This window comes from Tupaia chinensis, unplaced genomic scaffold (assembly GCF_000334495.1).
Source record: "Tupaia chinensis unplaced genomic scaffold, TupChi_1.0 Scaffold138910_1, whole genome shotgun sequence".
NCBI classification, from domain to species: Eukaryota; Metazoa; Chordata; class Mammalia; order Scandentia; family Tupaiidae; genus Tupaia; species Tupaia belangeri.
In genome coordinates this window covers 1,277,928-1,299,872 of record NW_006198801.1, presented here as the reverse complement: position 1 = coordinate 1,299,872, position 21,945 = coordinate 1,277,928, and the positions used below count along the sequence as shown (strand labels likewise).

The 21,945-nt window shown below is 51.9% G+C and overlaps 1 protein-coding gene across 1 annotated transcript in view; it reads right to left on the bottom strand.

Moving 5' to 3' along the window:
- RYR1 (ryanodine receptor 1) overlaps positions 1-21,895 on the bottom strand; it is a 180,225-nt gene extending 158,330 nt beyond the window's left edge. Inside the window, 14 exon segments of the mRNA XM_027765622.1 lie at positions 3,780-3,905; positions 3,965-4,037; positions 4,615-4,736; positions 7,035-7,199; positions 7,294-7,450; positions 7,913-7,987; positions 8,130-8,223; positions 9,429-9,522; positions 10,382-10,494; positions 10,862-10,940; positions 11,022-11,096; positions 12,099-12,203; positions 13,433-13,552; positions 21,848-21,895. Of these exon segments, the coding sequence (XP_027621423.1) occupies positions 3,780-3,905; positions 3,965-4,037; positions 4,615-4,736; positions 7,035-7,199; positions 7,294-7,450; positions 7,913-7,987; positions 8,130-8,223; positions 9,429-9,522; positions 10,382-10,494; positions 10,862-10,940; positions 11,022-11,096; positions 12,099-12,203; positions 13,433-13,552; positions 21,848-21,895 (1,446 nt within the window).
- Between the last annotated feature and the right edge of the window lie 50 nt (positions 21,896-21,945).

Genomic DNA, 21,945 nt, shown 5'->3' with positions numbered 1-21,945 from the left:
AGGTAGTTTTCAACTACAAAGAGTTTCTCATCTATGTGCTGTTGACTATGAAAAACTGCTAATAAACCATCCTGTGTTGTCTCCTGAGCTATAAGATCATCTTCCTTTCCCATATGGGTAATAGACTCACCGTCTTTTGATGTAATATATAGATAGTCCATATATTAACTGTGTCTTTACTTAACAAGACAAGATTTCTATCTAGGCCTTTGTAACCAGCAATGTTGCCGCCCTGGCCCAGGACTGACGTTATCAAGCTGGCCTGGGACTGAAGTTATCAAACTTCCTGCAACCCCCCTCTTCGAAAGACCCTTCCCAGTAATCAAGATCTAAGAAGAAAATACAACAGACAAATGGACTTCTTCATCCTGAGAACTGTGATTGATTTTACCTGATCTGACAAGACAAATAGCATATTTTATAATTATTGTCTCCATGCTTTGTATTCCCTATTTTTTAAAGTAAAACTTTACTTCCCCTCACCCTAAACATCCCTCAGTAAATATGTGTGTTTGATAGCCGCTAGCGCTGCAGCCTGGAGCTGGCTCTGGCTGTGGCCAGCTGAGAACATGCTAAGAGGCAATGAGGTCTCAGTCTAATTTTTGTTTCTGATCACCCGTGTCGCCTTCCTGTATATGAGTCTCAACCACCCACCCCTGCTGAGGCTGGACCCCGGCAATAACCATTACGCCATCTGCTGGTCTCACACTTGGGGTGTCTTTTTTTAGGGAGATATTTCTCCTATAGGGCATGTGCACTTGCCAGAGAGACAGAGAAAGACAGAGAAGAAAAAGAAAGCAGAAAATCACCCCCTATGGGCGATGGCCATACTGCAATTCCTTCTCCTCCATTCTCCTCCTGGGATTTTGAGCATGCATGAACACATGCCCAGCATAAGTTTTGAGCCGCCACGTCCAGGACTCGAACCACAGTTGACTACTGGGAGTCCAGCGATGTAACCATTACGCCATCTGCTAGCCCCAACACTTGGGCTGTTTCTAATGAGCACTGTGTCCTGGGGTCCATCTCACTAGTGAGATGAGTAGTGCATCATGATAGAGAACACAACCAAGTTGGAGTCACACAGATGGGCTCTGCCCCCAACTAGGGACTTTACATGACCTGATCCTCTGCAGGTCCAAAACCGAAAGTCCTCACCATGACTTCTCTCTCTCTTATGCATGACGGTGTGTGCTCATACACAAGAGAAAGAGCAAGAGAGCGAGAACCCCCTCAAGAAGCCTGGCCACACCATAATCTTTTTCCTAATCCTCCATCTCATTAGAGTCCCAAGCACTCACATGCACACCTGGAGTGTATCTCAGGCAGACAGGGCTAAGACTCAAACCCTGATTAGCTACATGGGATCCAGCTTCCTCTGCACAGCACCTAACCACTGCTAAGGAGCCAGCCTGACTTTATCTTTTTTGATAGGTGTCACCTCTCTGCCCTCATGTATTCCCACTCTTCCCCTGTCACCTTGCTCCTGTTGCCTCCTCAATATTTCTAGAATGTGCCAAGTATAGTCCTGCGTCATGGCCTTGTCACATGTTCTCATCTCTACCAGTTGCCCCTCTCCCAGATATACACATGATTTGCTATATTCAGATCACCTGCCTGACTAATTATCATCATCATCATCATTTTGCCAGAGAGAGATCCAGAGAGAGAAAGCACCTCCAGGGAGGATGACTGTGCCACGATCCCTTCTCCTCCCTTCTCCTCTGGGATCGGGGGTGTCACACATACACACCCAGCATGTTTCTCAAGCCACTGAGTTCAGGACTTGAACCACACAGTTTGTCGTATACAATTCAGCCACCTTAGTCCCCATGCCACTTGGCTAGTCCCTGACCAATCTATTTTTTATGTTTATTTATTTATTTTTTCCATGAGCAAGAAAGAGCCACTGCCCCCAACAAGGTCTTCACGCTGCAATCAGGCCCCAGCCTCAAGCCAGTCCAGGACCATAGGCACGCAGGTACCCAAGTACTCAGGGAAGCCGCGAGGCGTGAAACCAGAGTGTTCCCATGTGGGTCAGCTTGTCAGGTCCCTGACCAATTTTATTTTGTTTTTTTAATTTGCCAGAGGGCATGTGCTCTTGCCAGATAGAGACAAAAAGAGGGAGAAGGAGAAAGCACTCCCCAGTGAGAAATGGTCATGCTGTAATTGCTTCTCCTCTATTTCTCCAACCTGGACCCAAGCACATGTACCCAGTGTTTGTTTGTTTGTTTTTAAGAATTATTTAACTTTATTTTGTTTATTTATTTATTTTAATTTGATCAGAGAGGGACAGAGTGGGGGGGAGGAGCGGGAGTGAGAAAGCAAGCCACCAAGTCCAGGACTTGAACCGTGGTTGGCCATGTGGGAGTCCAGTGCCCTTAACCACCACACCACCTGTTGGCCCCTACCCAGTGTGTTTTTCAATACTCCAGGGCTGGAATTTAAACTACTTAGTCAGCCATGTGGAATTGGGCTCCCTTAACCACTAAGCCAGGGGACCAGCTCCCAACTGATTTTAAATTGCAAAATCCCCTCCTCAGTTATTTTTCTTCTTAGCACTTATCACAATCAAATATGCCAGGTAATTTATTTATTTTACTGATTCTTCTATCTCCTTCTGCCATGCCAACTCCGTAAAGACGTAAAATTTTGTATGTTTTTTTTTTTTGAGAGATTTTCACTATAGGGCGCGTGCGCTCGCCAGACAGACAGAGAGAGACATTAGAGACAGAAGGGGGAATGGTCACGCCGCAATCCCTTCTCCTCCATTCTCCTCTCGGGATCTTGGGCACGCACACACACGCATCCGGCGTGAGTTTTAAGCCACCGGGTCCGGGACGCGAACCGCGTTCGACTCGTGGGAGTCCAGCGACATAGCCATTACGCTAACTGCTGGTTCCCAAATTTTGTATGTTTTATTCACAGCTGGCAAATGTGTTCAGTAGATGACTTTTTTCATCTCTCTGAGCTTCAGTGACCCTCTCTGTGATACGGGAATTACAATCCACACGAGGCTATGGAGGATGTCACGTGTGTAGAGTCCTTAACACACGGCAAGGGCTAACTTCAAGGGGATAATCACCTGACACTTCCACAGCACCTACTATGTGCTGGAACTATTCCAGGCGCTTTGCATATACTGACTCCACTCCATAGGTTGTCATGGTCTGCCTCATACCAGGAGCCTCTAGGGAGGAGGCGGTGCCAACTCGGAAGCTTTGGAGTGCCATGCTTCCCCGCCAGACGTGTGTCCAGTGTCTCCTCCCGCCTCTCTCAGCAGCCCACCATTCTGATCTCAGATCGAGCAGAGCTCACATTTTTCCCTTTGTGCTCTCCTAACCCAGACTTCCAGCCCCTGAAGTGCGTCTTTCCACTCCCTTTCCTGAAGCCAGAAGATACCTCTGACCCTGTACCCGCCAAGCCTCACTATGGTTCTGTGGTCCCACGCAGCCGGTCCTGCCCCCGCAGACACCACGCTGGAGTCCACAGCCCCACCTCCTCATTCTTCGACTTCCTCCAGGCCTCACCTCCCCAGTCCTCGCCTTGGCCTCGAGCTTCGAGGACCTGGTTCCCTCTCTCTGGTTCCCTTCCATTTCACAGGCCCACCCACTGCTCGGCCATCCGCCCTACTCCTCATAGGCCCCGCCCACTACGACAGACCCCCGCCCTCGCCGAGGCTCCGCCCCCTCTGGGTCTCACAGTCGGGTTCCGGCTGGCACTTGCGGGCTCGGCCCCGCCCACTCCACTCTCTGCGCCCACCCTTTCCTTGACCTCACCTCCTCCTGGAAGAGGCTCTGGCGGTTGCGCAGGCTGCGCAGCTTGCTCTGCTTCTCCTCGTGCTGCAGCTCCTCGGAGGGTGGCTCGAAGTAGCCGATGAGGTCCTGCAGGCTCAGGATAACACCCTCGATGGGTCGGAGGGTGGCTCGAAGTAGCCGCTGAGGTCCTGCAGGCTCAGGATAACACCCTCGATGGGCAGCGCTGTGCCAGCCGGTGGCCCCGAACCCCGCGGCTTCCCGCTGAAGCTGTCCAGGCCCCTGCAGGACCACAACTGTGAGCCACCTCCCTCAGGACTCCCAGGGATGCAGTTTTACGGGAGACGCAGAGAGGTCAGGGCACTGGCTCGAGGTCACACAGCAGCTAAAGGCAGAGTTGGGATGGAGACTTGCTCCTGTGTCGGCCCAGGGGCTCAGAAAAGCAGGAGTGGGGCTGGGGAGGTCAAGGGCCTGGGTGGCAGGGGTGTGAAAGGATGATCAGGAATGTGAAGTCAAAGACTGTGGTTGTCAGGACCACCAGATGGCGGAATGGCTATGTCACTGGACTCCCATGTAGTGGGACCACGGTTTGAGTCCCATGGAGGAGAAGAGATCGCAGCGTGGCCATCCCCCAGGGAGATGATTTCTCACTTTCTGTCTCTCTGTCTCTCTCTGTCTGTCTGGCGAGTGTTCGCGCCCTATAGCAACAATCTCTCAAAAAAAAAAAAAAAAAAAAAGACTGTGGTTGTCACAGTCGGGTCAGAGGGCAGGTGTACAGAGGTCAGGGGTCCGGGTATGTTAGGGGTGTGGATTTCAGAGTAGAGGTTGAGGCCATGGCCACTGGCATGGGCAGTCTTACTTGATGAATTGGTTGTACAGGCCGGAGGTGCTGTGGATCATGCGAGCCGCCTGGGACTCCTCCTGCTGGCAGCGGGTCAGTGACAGCGCATCGTCCATGTGGCCTTCCTGGTGCAGCATGGCCTGGGACAGGGGGACAGATATCAGGAGCAGCCCAGCGACCCCAGGCCTGGACCCCCCAACCTCTGCCCAGACTTTCTTCCCACAGCTGCTACCCCTTCACAGAATCTGCCAGTCCCATCTTCCTACTCCTCTGCATGTGTCTCTGTCTCTGTCTCCATCTATCTGTCTCTCCCTCACCTCTTTCCCACACTTGGTTGCTTTCTCCCTGCCGCTCCCTCTCTGCCCTTTTGTCTATGTATCCATCTCTGTCTCTCTTTCTCTCTGTGATTCTGTCTTAACTTCCTCTCTCTCTGCCTCTCCTTTGTCTCTCTCCAGCTCACCTGCTTCCAGGCCGGACCCTCTCCTGTATCCAGTGCTGACTTCACACTCCCCCCCAGAAAGCTCTAACAGCACCCGAAACTAAACTTGTGCCAGACAGAATGCCTGACCACCTTCCCAGGAGGTGAGCTCACTGTGGCTGCTGGCTTGCCCCAAGCCAACCTCCCCAGGACCTCACCCAGACCGGCAGCTGCAAATACCACCCACCTGCTGAGGACTCCCACACATCCCACTCTGGCCCCAGCTGTCTGTATACCCTCGGCTCATGTATCCGACCACGGGCCTCATTTTCTGCAAACAGTGGCTTCCCACTCTACTCTGCAAGTCTGTACTGAGGGGTTTCTAGTCTAGATGCTGGGATCAAACTTAAGATCCTTGTCCTGGGACCAGCAGTTGGTGTAATGGCTATGTCGCTGGACTCCCATGTAGTCGACTGCGGTTGGCGTCCCGGACCCGGTAGCTTAAACTCACGCCGGGCGCGTGTGCGTGCGTGCCCAAGATCCCGAGAGGAGAATGGAAGAGAAGGGATTGCGGCGTAGCCATCCCCCCTGGGGGGTGATTTCTCGCTTTCTGTCTCTCTGTCTCTCTCTGTCTGGCGAGCGCATGCGCCCTATAGCAAAAATCTCTCCAAAAAAAAAAAAAAAAAATCCTTGTCCTAAGCTGATACCCAACTGTCCCAATTCTGGTCATGGGATTTTCATCTTTCCAGTTGCTCAAGACAAAATCACATCATCCTCCACCTACTCTTCTCTCAGCCCAGATCCAATCTGTCAGCAAATCCTGTTGGCTCCACTCTCAAAACACAATCCAGCTTTACGATCTTCTCGACCCTGGTCCTATCCACGCTCATCTCCCCGCTGGACCTTGCAGTGATCTCTTCCGTCGTCTTCCTAGTCCAGCGCTCCCCTCTGATAGCTCCCTTCAGCGGCCAAAGAACCCTGTGAGCCACCTGTTCATTACTCTCCAGTACTTTCAGCTCACTTAGAATAAAAGCTAGAAGGCTCTCCGTGACCCACGAGGCCCCACACAGTCTGTCTCCAGCCCCTCTGTGTCCTCAGCACTCCTGGCTCACTCTGCTCCAGCCACACGGCATCTTCCTTCTGTTATTGCAACAAGCCACGCTCAGTCCAACCTCAGGGCCTTTGCACACGCTAGTTCTGTGCCAAAAGTAGCTTTTCACTCCTCAGTTGTAAACTGTGTACTTGATTCAAAGCAACCTATCCACTATTTCTGAGCACTGAGAAGACGGGGAATAGTTCATCTCTTTTTCTTTTTCTTTTTTTTTAAACTATTTTTTAAAAGAATGATTTATTTTAATTTTTTATTTATTCATTCCCATATTTTAATTTGACCGGAGAGAGAGATAGAGAGAGAGGGAGAGAGAGAAAGCGAGAAAGCAAGCCACCAGGTCTGGGATTCGAACTGTGGTCGGCCATGTGAGAGTGTCCAGCGCCTTAACCACCATGCCACTTGCTGGTCCCAGCTCATCTATTTTTCTTTCTTTTTTTAAAAAAAATTATTTATTGAAATTTATTTATTCATTCATTTTTAATTTGACCAGAGAGATACACACAGACAGAAAGTGAGAGAGAAGATGAGAAAGCAAGCCGCCAGGTCCAGGACTTGAACCATGGTCAGCCATGTGGGAGCATCCAGTGCCATAACCACCACACTACCCGCTGGTCCCTCATCTATTTTTCTACACACATATCCAGAACAACTTGGGTACTCCAATAAGCATTCGTCAAATGCTGTTCTAGTCTGTCACTGTCATTTCTCTATTTTTCTGTTTCCATCCCTCGTTGTCTCCTTTTACCACCTCTGTATTATGCATGTGTATCCCTTGTTCTTTTCCCTCTTTCTCCTAGTCTCGGGGTTTTCTCCATCTCTCAGTCCCATCTTCAGACTCTCAGTCTCCAGCATGACCCCCAGCCCCTTTCCTGCCCTGCCTGCCCCCCTCTTGTTCTGCCAGGCACTCACCTTCTTCTTGAGCACACCAAGCCTCAGGGCCTTAGTGTCCGGGGCGGCATACGTGAGCCACAGGCCCGAGGCCACATGCTGCACAAAGCACAGGGATTCCCCATACTTGATCTCAGGGGGGCCCATGCCCTCCACGTCCCGCTTGGGGGCCACATCCAGTTTCTCCTGCAGGGGCAGAGAACAGAGTCAAGGGAGCGTCACTCGGAGGCTGCAGACTGCAGGCTGGGGTGGGACTCTGCGCTCCAGGTGAGAGAGGGACCTTGGAGATGCGGAAGCAGAAGGAGGTGGCCTTGGTGTGGGCCTTGCTGGCATCAATCACCACCAGGCCCTGGTCCTCGGTGAGTGCCAGGTACCGCCCAGTGGTCACATGCCGGATCCGTAGCGGCTGGCCCCAGCGCAGGTGGCTCCCACTCCAACTGCGGGGAGGGAGGGCAAGGGAGTGAGACCCTGCAGTCCTCCCATGCTCACAGTCTGGGTCCAAGCCTCCTCAGCCCCCAATCCTCTTCTAGGGTTCTCCCCACCCAGTGGGACCCCTAGCTCTGTATTATGACCTCCAGCCTTCTCTCTGGAACCCCATTTCTCTCCCTGGCCCCCCACTGGAGCCCCCTGGTGTCTCCAGTGCCCGATTTTTTTTCAGACCCTTTACTTTCTCCCCTGTGCACTCCACATTTTCCTTGGGGCCCCGATCTCTCCCTGGGAATCTCCCATCTGCCCCAAGATCCCTGTGAACCTTCATGTTTCTCTTGGGCTACTCAGGTTTTCCCTCAAAACCCTCCCATCTCGCCCTCAGAGCTCCTGTCAAGGCACTCTGGGGCTTTCTCCTCCCCCAGACCCCTCAGGAGGCCCCAGCCCCTCCACAGCCCATCTCCCAGCCCCACCTGATTCTCAGCGGCTCCAGCCTCCAGAGGGAGCGGGCGTGGGTGCACACAGCTCCTCCCTCATAGAAGACCAGTCTGGGGACACAGGAGAGTGAAGTCAAGCCTCAGGCTCAACCACCCAGAATCCAGTCCCTTTCCCCCCCTCATATGGTCCTGGCTGACCGTTGCCCCCCACCCCCACCCTTAGGCCCCAGGCCCTCCTGTCCACAACACAGACCTGCGTTGGTCCTCACTGTCTGCAGGGGAAATGGTCAGACACTCATCCATGTGTCCATGAAAGAGGCGAAGGACGTGTCCCCCTGTCACGGATCCTGGAAGCAGCCAGAGAAGGTGGTCACGCCACTGTGAAGTGGGAGCCCCAGAAAGGCCTGGGAGCTGGGCTAGAGCTGGGGCCTGCCTTCCCTGGGGGAGGCTGAGGGCAGGGTTTGGGGTTTGCAGTCGGATGTCTGAGTTTCAGGGTATGAAATAGTAGACTGAAATTGAGGCCAAGAGTAAGGTGTGAAGTCAGGATTCCAGGATTCCAGATTTGGGGTCCGAGGTTGGGGACTTAAACTTGGGAGTCTAGGCATATCTAGGCCTGAGGTTGGGGGATTTGTAGGTGTATGGTGTCAGGTTCTGCATTTGAGTATTGGGGGCTAGGACCAGAGTGTGTGGTCAGTAAAAGGTTCAGGTCTAATGTTCACTGGTGTTGGGGTCCCAGTTCCAGGGCTTGAGGTTCAGGGCCTGGGTTTAGCTGTGTGATGGCTCAGTCTGAGGTTGGGTTCTGGTGTTAGTGCCCGAGTTTTGAGTATTGATATCAGAGGCCTGAGGTGGGGGTCTGAGGCTTGGGGTCTGAGATGAAGGTTTATGGTTTGGAAGTCTGAGCTTTGGGGCATGAACTTTACAGTTAGAAGTTGATGGGTCTGTGTTTCAGAGTCTGAGTTTCAGATCTATAGTTTGAGCCTCAGCCAGGTCTGGTTTAGGACTAGGCATTTTTAAGTTTGAGAGCTGGGGTCAAAGTCTGGGGGCCCTGCTTTGGGGTCTTAGGGTGGAGATCTGAATTTGGGACTTTGATTTGGAGAGTTTTGAGAGTTGAAGTTAAAGGCTGAAAGTCTGTGGGCTGAAGTTTGCAGTCTGAATTCCAGGTCTTGGTTTAGGGATCTGAGGTTTAAATTTCGGGATGTAGTGTGAGGAGCTGAGATTATGCATGGTTTGTGCTTAATATGTGAGGGTCTGAGAGTCACACTCGAATTTGATGTTCTAAGCTTTGGATCTAAGTTCAGGGGTCTCACCTCTAGGACTGAGTTTGGCGTGTGAGCTTTGGAGATGCATAGATTTAGGGCCTGAGTTTGGAAGTCAGATCGAGTTTGAGGTCTGGGGATCCCGATTTGGGGTCAGTGGTGATGTAAGTGTGAAGGCCACAATTTGGAGATCTAGGTCTTGGGCCTGTGGTTACAAGGGATGCATGTCCGAGGGACAACTCTGAGGGCCTGTTTTTGGAAAGTCAGTTTAGAGACCAGAGGTCTAGGGCCCTCACCTTCTTCACAGCCAGAGCAGATGGGGTTCATGTTCCACAGTGTCTGCATGAAGGAGGCGTCAACCTGGAGCTCCCCGCTGGCTGTCGACAGGTGCTGGGGGCCATCAGAGATGATTGGTAGAGATAGACAAAGGGTCCAGAGTCAGGGGCCAGGAATCGGGATAGATGCCAGAGAACCAGCGGACGAGAGACAGAAAATTAGAGGACACATATAGGAAACAAGATAAAATTGGGAAAACGGGGGAGGGGGAGCAGCAGTTGGCACGGTGGTTAAGGCACTGGAATTCCTACATGGCCGACCACGGTTTGAGTAGAAGAGGGTCAGAAATCAGAAACTTAGAGGTTGGTTCTGTGGCCTGGTGGTCAAGGGAGCCAGACCCCACGTGACTGACCATGTGGTTTAAATCCTGGCCCTGATGGCTTGAAAAGCACACTGGGTGTGTGTGTGTGTATGTGTGTCCCCAAATCCCGACAGGATGGAGAAATGAAAAAGAAGAGATTGCGATGTGACCACACCCCATTGGGGAGTGCTTTCTTGGCTGCCTCTGGTAGATTCACATGCTCACTGACAAATTAAAAAAAAAAAAAAAAAAAAAATGAAGGGGGATGTAAGAGATTGGGAAACAGAAAATTAAGAGTTAAGACCTTGGGGGCGGGGACCAGCAGGTAGCGTGGTGGTTAAGATGCTGGACACTCCCACATGTCCGACCACAGTTCGAGTCCTGGACCTGGTGGCTTGCTTTCTCACATTCTCTTTCTCTCTCTGTGTCTCTCTCTGATCAAATTAAAATAAATGAATGAATAAATAAAAATAAACAATTATTATAAAAACATAAAAAAAGACCTTGGGGGCTTGAAGACCAGTCAGGCAAATGACTGATGAGGAGATGGGGTCAGTCCTGTGCCCCCAGCTCTAGAGCAGTAGGAGCCATGACACAGGTGGGGTTACTCACCAGGTAGCGCTCTGAGGAGACACTCACGAGGATGATGTCATCCCCAACACGGACCTTCTCTCCTTCGGACCTCTGCTTGGAAGCTGGGTGCATTGTCCACCAACAGGCCTCTCCTGTGGGTGGGGCAGGATGGCGGTGGCCATCAGGATGACAGCCTCCTAGAATGTCCTTCCCCAGGTCATTGCCGTCCCCTAAGCCTCTCAGGCCCTTGATCCCTAACTCTGTCACTGCCACTAACTCTCTGCCTAGCAGTTCCCCATTCTGGCTCTCAGACTCTGCCTAGAGATCCCCCTGCTTTGCCAAGTCTCCCTGTCCAGACTGTGTCCATCCACAACCCATGACTTCCTGCCCAGATTGTGTCCATCCACAACCCATGACTTTTGGCTACAAAGCCCCCATTCCTGGCCCTGGGGCAGACCTTCTGCCCCAACTCCCTGCCCATGGGAGCCACGTCCCATCCCCACCGCTCCAGCCCTGCACCTGTTGCATCCTCCTGCAATCCCACGTCGAAGGCCAGCTTGTCAGTCATGGAGCGGGAAGTAGTGAGGCAGCTCAGATACTAGGGTTGTAGAGGGAGGTCAGCCTCCTGGCAAGCACCCATGCTCTTCCTCTGCCCGCACCCCCTCGGTGATGCACTTACCATGCGGCTGTGTGCGTGCCGGAGCAGGATGGCATGGCCATACAGGAGTGTCCTGTGTCCCCCGCCCTGAGACGACTGCGGGGGAGGGAGGGCACAGAGTCAGTACCGACCCCCAGGCACCCAGCTTAGTCACAGGAGGGAATATACTCCCCATAAAATACCATGCTCAGGCCTGGAGGTGAGGCAGTCTCAGTTCAGACTCTCAACAGATTCTCTGCCTCAGTTTCCCATGCACAGAAGCAGGGGCTGAGTGTCTGAGAAGCCTGTAGAGGGGGCGTATTCTATTCCTGGATGCCTACCCTTCCTCCTGCCTCCTTCACCTTGTTGACCAGGCCCCAAGGCCACTCGGGGCAATGAACTCATCTTCTAACTCATCACCCAAGGAAGCCCCGGTATCGTGTTCCATGGACCCGGTCCCCTCTGTGTAACATGGCTGAGCTGCAGCCACCGTGCACTAGGCCAGTCCCGGCAGGAACACACGTGAACACTGCCCATAGTGATAAGGGGACAGCCCTGTGCTGCCACACCCCAGACTATGGCAGGGAGTGGTACTGCCGACTGCCCGATGGCATCATGCCTCCCATCACGGCTCTCACATGCCCATGCGCTGGGGGGACCATGTGATGGGGCCATGTGATCACATGGTAGACCCACTCCTGGACCGGAGGAGACCCACGCTGGGGATGGGGGAGTTGAGGGGAGAAGTCCCATGCGAAGAGGAGCTGGTGTCAGGGTTGGGGGACAGAGGAGAAAGGAGCAGGCTAAGGCAACCGGGGTGGGGGGCTCAGAAGCCCCCACCCACTTCCTTCCTGTCTGACTGGCCTGTTCTGGGTTCCACTGCCCCTGACAACTGGGGTGGGGGAGAACCCCAGCCCCCGTGTGCAGGACATGGGCCTAGAAGCAGGCCGGTGGTCAGGAGGGGTAGGAAGGACAGGCGACACCCAAGGCTAGACCTACCCACTTATCCAAATTGAGGCCCTGTGGGGGCGGGGCAGAGAGGAAGAAGAGCAGATGGTCAACAACCCCCAGGTCCTCTCACCCACAGCCACTGCGCCCCATCCATGGGGGCAGCCTCACCTCCACGCCAGCCTCCACGGTGTTGGCCAGCATCTCCTGCAATGCCCGGACCGACAGCGACTGCTCCAGGACGAAGCAACAGATGGCCAGATCGGGGGGCACATTCTGGGGAGGGCAAGATGTGAGGGGAGGACCTGAAGACCCTGAGCACCATTCCCTGGCACACCCCTCCCCTAGCCGGAATGCCCACACCCCGAGACAGACAGACACCACCCTGGCTGCACGGGAAGGCCCTGCCCGCCAGCCTTCTGACTGTGGTAACTGCACTGATCTCGTAAGAGGACTGCCCGTGGGAAACGCGTGCTGACATGAAGACCTCAGACTGACCGCTTACTCCCAATGCCCTCGCGCACTGAGTCTGCACTGACGTTGCACAACGCCCTCCACCCTGCCTCCGCCCTTACACCTAGACTCCGCTCGGACCCCATGGAAGTTTCCACAGCATCGGGTCCCACCTAGTCGCCTATACCTCCGCCTCAGACACGCTGAGCCTGCTCCACACCCACCATGGGACACGGGGGGATGCCCTGCAGATAACCCCAAATCTCTCCATCTCACCTCCTGCCTTGCCCACAACGGCCCTGAGCTGCTCTTCAGTCACTGCAAGCCCCAAGCTTCCTCCCTCCTTAGCCTCCCCTCCACCCTGCAGCCACCTCAGGCTGCTAGACACCCTCCCCTGAGACTCAAGACTCTGTCCTCCCAGACCCAGGCCTCCTCTTCCTTCAGATTCCATGTCCCTAGTCCCGCCCATCAGTCCCCTGCTGGCATCCCCATGACCTCCAGTCCCTCTGCCCTCTCATTCCCCTGCCCTCTGCCCTTTGAACCCTAGCCTCCCACCCTCAGGTCATCTCCCCCCTTGCAGCCCTAAGACCTTCAAGCCCCCACACCCCATGTTCTGCCCATCTCAGATCCCAGCCTCCTCCCCACAGAGCACCCTCTCCTCTCCCTCCTCCGTGGGCCCAAGGTCCTCTGTGGGCCAGGGTCCTGCCCCTCCCCTGTGCCCTATTCTGGAGGTCACTCTCCACCGGGACCCACGGCTTTCTGCCCTTCAGACACCTACCAAGGAAAGCTATGGGTCAGCAGCCCACCCTGGCCTCCCACATCCCATGGCCTGGGGGGCCCCCTGGGGGCGCTTTCTGCCTCCAGACACCCACAGGCCTCCACCTCTCCCTCCTCAGAGTCGCACCCCTACCCACCCCAGTCTCTCAGCCCTCTTTGCCTCTTAGCCTCCTCCCCACTTTCTCTCCTGTCAGCACCCCATCTCAGATCCCCAGACCCCTCTTCTCCACCCACTCAGACCACTCCCTGGTCCCGGCCCCTCCACCCACACAGACCTGGGCATTGCTGGTGGGCTCCAGGAAGCAGAGGCGGTTGCCGAAGCCCTCGGCGGCCAGGCAGAGCTTGAGCTGCTCCTTGAGGACGGTGGCGCTGCACTGCAGGACCACCTCGTCGTCCTGGGGGTGGGCGTGAGCAGTCAGGGGTCTTGTGGGGCGTGGCCTGGAGACCACAGCCACTGCACACCCCGGGCCACTTGCTCCATCTTTCTCTTTATGGAATAGATAGCAACTAGCAGAACCGGGACCCACAGATGGACTCCTCACTCCTCTGTGAGCTAGGAGCCGTGTCACCCCCACTTTAAACTGGGGAACTGGAGACCAGATGGTGGCTCAGCAGTAAAACATAAGGCAATCCCATGTGGGAGGTTCCTGGTTCAAGACCAGAGACCTCCCTGAGCAAACCAGGCATGAGTGCCCCTAATTCAGGGCCAAATGAAGGCTGAGGGCAGATTGCAGCATCAGGACCCTATTCAGAGTGATGTCTCTGTTTGTCTGTCTGTATGTCTCACACTCAAGGAATATGTAAGTAATACACTTTTTTTTTTTTTTTTTGAATGGAGAAACTGGGGCCAGCCTGTGATGTGTCAAGCCAGCTGGATCCCACATGGCCAACTGTTCAGTTTGAGCCCCAGGCCCAGCGGCTTGAGAAAGTGGGCACACGTGGTGAGCGCATGTACATACATGCCCAAAATCCCAAAAGGAAAAATGGAGAAGAGATTGTGGTATTCCCGTATATCAAGGGGAGTGATTTCTTTCTCTCTCTCTCTCTCTCTCTCTGTCTTTCTCCAGTAAGCAAATATGCCCACTGGCAAAAATTTGTTTTTAAAAATGGGGAAATTGGAGACCAGCAGATGGTATAGTGGTTATGTCGCTGGACTCCCACATGGTCATCCACGGTCCGAGTCCCGGACCCAGTGGCTTGAAACTCACGCATGTGCGTGCACGCCCAGAATCCAGAGAGGAGAATGAAGAAGAAGGGATTGCAGCATGGCCATCGCCTCCTGAGGAAAGTGATTTCTCACTTTCTGTCTCCCTGTCTCTGTCTGTCTAGAGAGCGCATGCACCCTATAGCAAAAATCTCTTAAAAAAAAAAAAAGTGGGGAAGGATGAGCAGATGGAGTAATGGCTACATAGCTGGACTCCCATGTAGTCTACCATGATTTGAGTCCCGGACCGGTGGCTTAAAACTCATACCGGGTACGTGTGTGTGCATGCCCAAAATCCCAAGAGGAGACTGGAGGAGAAGAAACTGCAGCATGACCATGCCCTATGGGGGATGATTTCTCACTTTCTGTCTGTCTCTGTCTGTCTCTCCAGTGAGCACACATGCCCTAAAGTAAAAATCTCTCTTTTAAAAAAAAAAAATGGGGAAATTGAAGCTTGAAGGGAAACATTGATTGCCCAAGGCCACACAGCTGATAAGAGGAGGAGCTGAGGGCCAGGAGGTGGTGTGGTGGTTAAGATGCTGGACTCCCACATGGCCAGCTATGGTTCCCCGAGGCTTGGAAATCACACCAGGGGTGTGTATATGCATGCCCAAAATCTCAGGAGGAAAATGGAGCAGAAGAGATTATGGCATGGCCATCCACCTTGGGGGATGATTTCTATTTCTCACTTTTCATATCACTGTCTCTCTCCGACAAGTACATGTGCCCTATGGTGAAAACCTTAAAAAACTAATTAATTAATTAATTAAATGTTTTAGAAAAAAACTTTAAAAGAGAAAACTAGAAGCTGGGATTTGACTTTGAGTCTGCCTGGCTCCAAAGGCTTCCCAAGTAACATCTACAAGGTGATCCATTGGAGGGTACAATAGGAGCACTTCAAGTAAAATTGCTTTTAAAGTTCTTCCTTCTCTAATTTCTCTCTTTTGTGTCTTGTTTTAAAAATAGCTATCGGGAGGCCGGCAGGTGGTGTGGTGGTCAATGGTGCTGAACTCCCACATGGCCAACCGTGGTTCAAGTCCCAGACCTGGCAGCTTGCTTTCTCACTCTCTCTCTCTCACACGCTCTGTCTCTCTCGAGCCAAATTAAAACTTAATAAATGAAGTTAAATAAAATAATTCTTTTTTAAAAAATATTTAAAAAATTAAAATAGCTATTGGGGTAGGCAGGTGGCATGGTGGTTAGGGATGCTGGACTCTCACAGAGCCAAACACAGTTCAAGTCCCAGACATGGCAGCTTGCTTTCCACTTTCTCTCTCTCTCTCTCTCTCTCTCTCTCTCTCTCTCTCTGTTCCTCTTGGGTCAAATTAAAAATAAATTAATTAAATAAATAAAACATAAATAAAATAATTATTTTTAAAAAATAAAAATAACTGGAACCAGCAGTTAGAGTAATGGCTATGTCACTGGACTCCCATGTAGTCGACCGCGGTTCGTGTCCCGGACCTGGTGGCTTAAAACTCACCCCGGGCGTGTGTGCGTGCGTGCCCAAGATCCCGAGAAGAGAATGGAGAAGGGATTGCGGTGTGGCCATCACCCCTGGGGGGTGACTTCTCCCTTTCTGTCTCTCTGTCTCTCTCTGTCTATCTGGCGAGTGCATGCGCCCTATAGCGAAAACCTCTCAAAAAATAAATAAATAAATAAAATTATCACTGGGGCCAGCTGATGGCGTGGTGGTTAAGGGCACTGGATTCCCACATGGCTGACCAAGGTTTGAGTCCCGGACCTGGTGGCTTGCTTTCTCACTTTGCCTCTCTCTCTTGCTCTGTCCCTCTCTCTGGTCAAATTAAAAATAAATAAACAGTTGGCATAATTGCTATGTCACTGGACTCCCATGTAGTCGACCACAGTTCGAGTCCCAGACCCAATGACTTAAACTCACGCTGGGCGCATGTGCATGTGTGCCCAAGATCTCAAGAGAATGGAAGAGAAGGGATTGCGGCAAGGCCATCCCCTCGGGGGGGGGGTGATTTCTCACTTTCTGTCTTTCTGTCTTTCTCTGTCTTTCTGGCAAGCGTGTGTGCCCTATAGCAAAAACCTCTCCAAAAAATAAAAAGTGTTTTCTGTGTACTGGGACCTGATCCAAAAATGTGGTGTGCATTAACTAATTTACTCCTCACAATAACTCTATGCAGTAAGTCCTGTATATAAAGGGGAAGAAATAGAGGCCCAGACACAGGACGTGACTTGTCCAAGGTCACACAGCTGGCATACAGCATAGCTGGGATTTGAACCCCATGTCTGCGGCTATATATCACATCCTTATAGCCCTAGGACATCTCTTACAGTGTTATAGCCGCCCAGAGCTAACATGATAGCTAATGTTAGTGCCCATGAGGGAGTGCTCCATGTTTTCACTAGCAGGAGTCTCGGTCAAAAATGACAGAGTCTCCTCTCCTAATCAATAGTTACTCCATTTCATAGCAGAGGAAACAGACTCAGGAAGGTTAAACATCCTGCCTTCCAAGCATAGCACACAAACATGCCCCCCTCCCCGGCTTCAATCCACGAAGGCAGCCCTCCGTCTGTCTATCCAGCCAGGGAGGAGGAAGAGATGCCAACTCTATGGCAGGAGCCCTCAGGACTGCTTTGGACACCAGCCCCGACATCCTGGCACACACTAGACACTTGAACGTCCTAAGAATCACATAGCTTGTATTTATCAAGCACTCGCTGGCTGCCAGGCCTTGTGCGGCAAGGCTTTACATTCACGTAGCAGACCCTGAGCCTCAGCTACATGCCGGGCACTGCTCTAGGTGCTGAACATAAAGCAATGGCTAAAGCTGACATCCTCCCAGTGGAAATGGGTGATAAACAAATGAATAAATACACGGATAGGTGCTATGGAAAAAATAACCCAAGGTGATGTAACATAGTAGTTTTGGGGTGAGGATGACATCAGTGAGGGGGTGAAGTGACACCTCTGAGGAGGTGACATTTGAACTGAGTCTGTCCAGATAATGAGGAGGAGTCAGACCTGCTCATCTCTAGGGGAAGAACGACCCAGGAAAAAAGGGGCAGCCTGTGCAAAGGCCCATGGCTGGAGGGTGCTAGGGTGCTGAGGAACAGCCATGGAGACAGGACAGTGGTGGCAGCAGGACCAAGGGGCACAGAGGGAGAAGATGAGGCCAGAGAGGTACTCGCATGGGCCCCTTGATTCCTTATTATACATTTTTTTTTTGGAGAGGTTTTTGCTATAGGGCATGTGCACTTGTCAGAAAGACAGAGAGAGACAGAGAGACAGACAAACAGAAAGTGAGAAGTCACCCCCCGGGGGAATGGCCATGCCACAATCCCTTCTCCTCCATTCTACTCTCGGGATCTTGGGCATGCATGCACACGCGCCCGGTGTGAGTTTAAGCCACTGGGTCCAGGACTCGAACCATGGTCATCTACATGGGAGTCCAGCAACATAGCCATTATGCTAATTGCTGGTCCCAATTATACATATTTTTGTCCCCATTTCTTAGATGAGAAAGTAGAGACTTAGAAAAATAAAAATCACTTGCCAGAAAAATCACAGGCAAATGTCAACGCCAATATGTAAACCAGACAGGGGCCCAGTTTTTTTTCTTTTTTAAAAAATTTGCTATAGGACGCATAGAGAAACAGAGAGAGGGAAAGAGAGGAAAAAGAATCCCTTCCAACCACAGGGCATGGTCATGCCATAATTCGTTCTCCTCCATTCTCCTCAGGATTTTGGACATGCACGCATATTTTTCTTTTTATTTTTTCGGGGGCGGGGGGAAATGGCCACGCCCCAATCCCTTCTCCTCCATTCCCCTCTCGGGATCTTGGGCACGCACGCACACGCATCTGGCACGAGTTTAAGCCACCGGGCCCGGGACTCAAACCACGGTCAACTACATGGGAGTTCAGCGACATAGCCATTACACTAACTGCTGGTCCCATGCGTGCATATTTTTCAAGCCGCTGGGTCTAGGACTTGAACCACACAGTTGGCCATGTGGGACCCAGTCACCATAACCACCAGCCACCGGCTGGCCCCAAGGAAAGAGTATAATTATTATACCAATGGCATAATAATGATGTAATAACTGATTCTCAAACTTCCTCCTGCATCCAAATAAAGGGGGGGGGGGGGAGTCCTAGTTACAAATGTAGTTTCCTTGCTGCTCCAGTCTCACTGCCACAACGAGAGCCTGACTCAGTAGCTCTGAAGTCAGCAGGGAAGCTGTACTGTAACCAGCCCCTAGGAGGTTCTGACTTGGGCCAGACTTTGAGAAACCCTAGCCTGGGCAAAACTTGAGGTCATCACCCATTAAAGGGAAATGAAATTAGGGAGGGCCATGGCCACCATGCTGAAAAAAATGAAATAAACTAAAGCAAGAACAGAAAATAGCAACATGTCCGTCATACTCTAAGGCCTACCTACCTTCATTTTATGAAACCTGTGTGTTAAAAATAAGTGTGTGTGTGAGTGAGACCAGTGGATGGTGTAATGGTTAGGTTGCTGGACTCCCACGTAGTCAACCGCGGTTTGAGTCCTGAACCTGTCATGCTGAGAACAAATGAGAAGTACCCTGACAGGCATTTCTGGAGATAGTTTCCACACTTCGTGCAGCCTCTTCTAGACCTATAGTCCCCTCTGGAGCATCAGGAGGCTCATAGCAGATGGCACATGGGACACATAGCAGTTTTGAGTAAAAGCTCTTTAACAATAAAGGGAGGAGCCAGCAGGTGGCATGGTGGTTAAGGGTGTTGGACTCCCACACTTCCAACCATGGTTCAAGTCCCAGACCTGGCAGCTTGTTTTATCTCTCTCTCTATCTCTCTCTCTCTCATCGAATTAAAATAAATAAAAAAATAAATGAAGTTAAATTAAATAATTCTTTAAAAAAAAAAAAAAAGGAGGGGATCAGCAGTTGGCTATGTCGCTCCCATGTAGTCGACCATGGGTCGAGTCCCAGACTTGGTAGTTTAAACTCACACTGGCTGATGTGCATGCATGCCCAAGATCCTGAGAGGAGAATGGAGGAGAAGGGATTGCAGTGTGGTCATCGTCCCTGGGGGCTGATTTCTCGCTTTCTGTCTCTCTGTCTCTCTCTGTCTTTCTGGCGAGCGCACACACCACATAGCAAAAATTTCTCAGTAAATAAATATAAAGGGGGTGGGGGCCAGCAGGTGGTGTGGTGGTTAGGTGTGCTGGACTCCCACAAGGCTGGCCATGGTTTGAATCTCGGACCTGGTGGCTTGCTTTCTCACTTTCTCTCTTTCTCTCACTCTATTTCTCTCTGGACAAAAATAAATAAATAAAGTTAAATAAAATAAGTCTTTTTAAAAAAAGGTGTGTGTGAACATTCACAGGAGTTGTTCATAATAACAAAACTTGGAGACAATTCAAATGTCTGTCACCCGGTGGGGTGACAAACAGATAACAGTGTAGTCACACAATGAAATTCTACTCAGCACCAAAAAGGAACAAAGTCTTGGTACATGGAATGTATGTCATGGATGACTGTCAGAAATACTACACCAAGTGGGACCAGCAGTTGGCGTAATGGCTGTGTCGCTGGACTCCCATGTAGTTGACCGCAGTTTGCATCCCAGACCCGGTGGCTTAAAACTCACGCCAGCCACGTGTGCATGCGTGCCCAAGATCCCGAGAGGAGAATGGAGGAGAAGGGATTGCAGCATGGCCATCCCCCATGAGGGGTGATTTCTCACTTTCTGTCTCTCCGTCTCTCTCTTTCTGGCGAGCGCATGTGCCCTATAGCAAAAACCTCTTCAAAAAAAAAAAAAAAAAACCTCGAACTATAACACCTGGCATGGGTATGATTTATGGCATGTCAATGACACTTCAACAACATTGATTTTTAGTACTGCTTAGATGTATGTACATATACTGAATTGCAATATAGAATATGTTGCTTCTGCAGGGCAAAAAGTTTGAGAAAACCGCTACCTGACCTCAATAACATCCAGCAAAAAAGGCCTACTCTGGGGCCAGACACGCTGGGGCCAGGCCTCTGGAGTCCTAATGCTGGCTACCTTGGTAAGCCCGGGCCTATTTTTTCTCTGGTGAACACAGGAGACCTAGGGCCCCAGGGGCATCCAGAGATGCCACTTACTAGCCTTGACCTTGGGCTAGTGATTCTACCACTCAAGACTTGGTTTCCCTTAAATCTCCCAGGGAGATAAAGATAGGGTCCTACCTCAGAAGATGGGGCAGTGAGGCTATAATTAGATGCCTCAGGAGGCTGAGGCCTGGGCACATGGCCTGGAGTAGAGTGACTGTCCAGGGGCTCATGGCCATGGTCTTATTAGGGCTGGGGAGGTGGGGAGGTGGGAAGGACCCAACCCATGGTGTCTGCTAAGGGGTTGGGTCTGGGGTGAGAGTCTAGGTTGAAGCTGGGCTTCCTCCCGTGGCTTCATGTCCAGCTGTCCCCATCCTTCACTACCAACCCCAGCTGTTTGTTCCTCCCTCCCAGGAAACCGGACCCAGCTCTCTGGGCTCCTATTCTGGGGCTGGAATGCTGCGTCAGCATTTCCTGTAGGTCCCAGGGCCTGAAGGAGGAGGGGAGGGGAGGGGAGGGGCTAGTGCGGGGTCAGCAGACCTGGCCTAGAGGAGAGGACATCCCCTCCCAGACTCACACCCCCAAGGTGGGAAGGACTGGGAGATGGGCAGCCCCTCCTCCTCTTGTCCCCTCCCTGTACCCTGCTCAGGCCCCAGAAAAGCGGGCTATTCTGGGAGAGACACCTGTTGTTCCAATTCCCATCCCTGCCCCCAGCTGGGAGTCAGAGATCCAGGGAGAGACAGAGCCAGAGAGACAGAAAAATGCAGAGAGCATTTTTTGAAGGCAAAGAACAAAGATAGAGACCGAGAAAAAGAGAGAAAGGCTGAGATGGAGAGAGGGACAGAGAGAGACGATTTAAGAGGACAGGTAGGGAGAGACTCACAGCCATAGCTCACTCTCCTTCCCCAAAACAACTGGGATAAAAAGACCCAGAACCCAAGGGACCCCTAGGAGGTCCTCAAGGGCTGGGAGTTTAAAGGAACTGTGTCCTCCAGCTCTCCACAGCCCCCTTCCCAAAAACTTAAATGGGTCAGAGTCTGGAGCAAGAAGAGAATTAGGGCTAGGGTGGAGGCAGGGGACAGCTAAATTAAGCCTAGGAATTAGAACCACCTTCCCCAAGTGCCTGCGTTCATGGTAGTGGGAGGGGGTGCTCCCTCAGTGGCCCTGGTTGTGGACAAAGAGCTAATGTCAGAAGGGAAGGCGACCGAATTACAATTCCAAAGTCTCCTTATTCTCTATGGAGAGGAAGGTGGAGGAGACTGAAAGAGAAAGAGACAGAGGTACAGAGAGACTGACTGTGATCCAAAGTGACAATGAAACCTTGAGTCTCGGATACCACCAGCAAGCAGGACAGAGACAGTGAGAGACAGAGGGACACTCAGAGAGACCCGAGAGATGGCCCCCAAGACCCCTAACCCAGAGCTACGCACCGTCCGCAGGAACTGGACCTCGTCCTCACCCTCTCCTCCGTCACCCATGATGTCGAGGCCCGAGGGGCTGGAGCTGAGGTTGGGAAATAGGGAGAGGT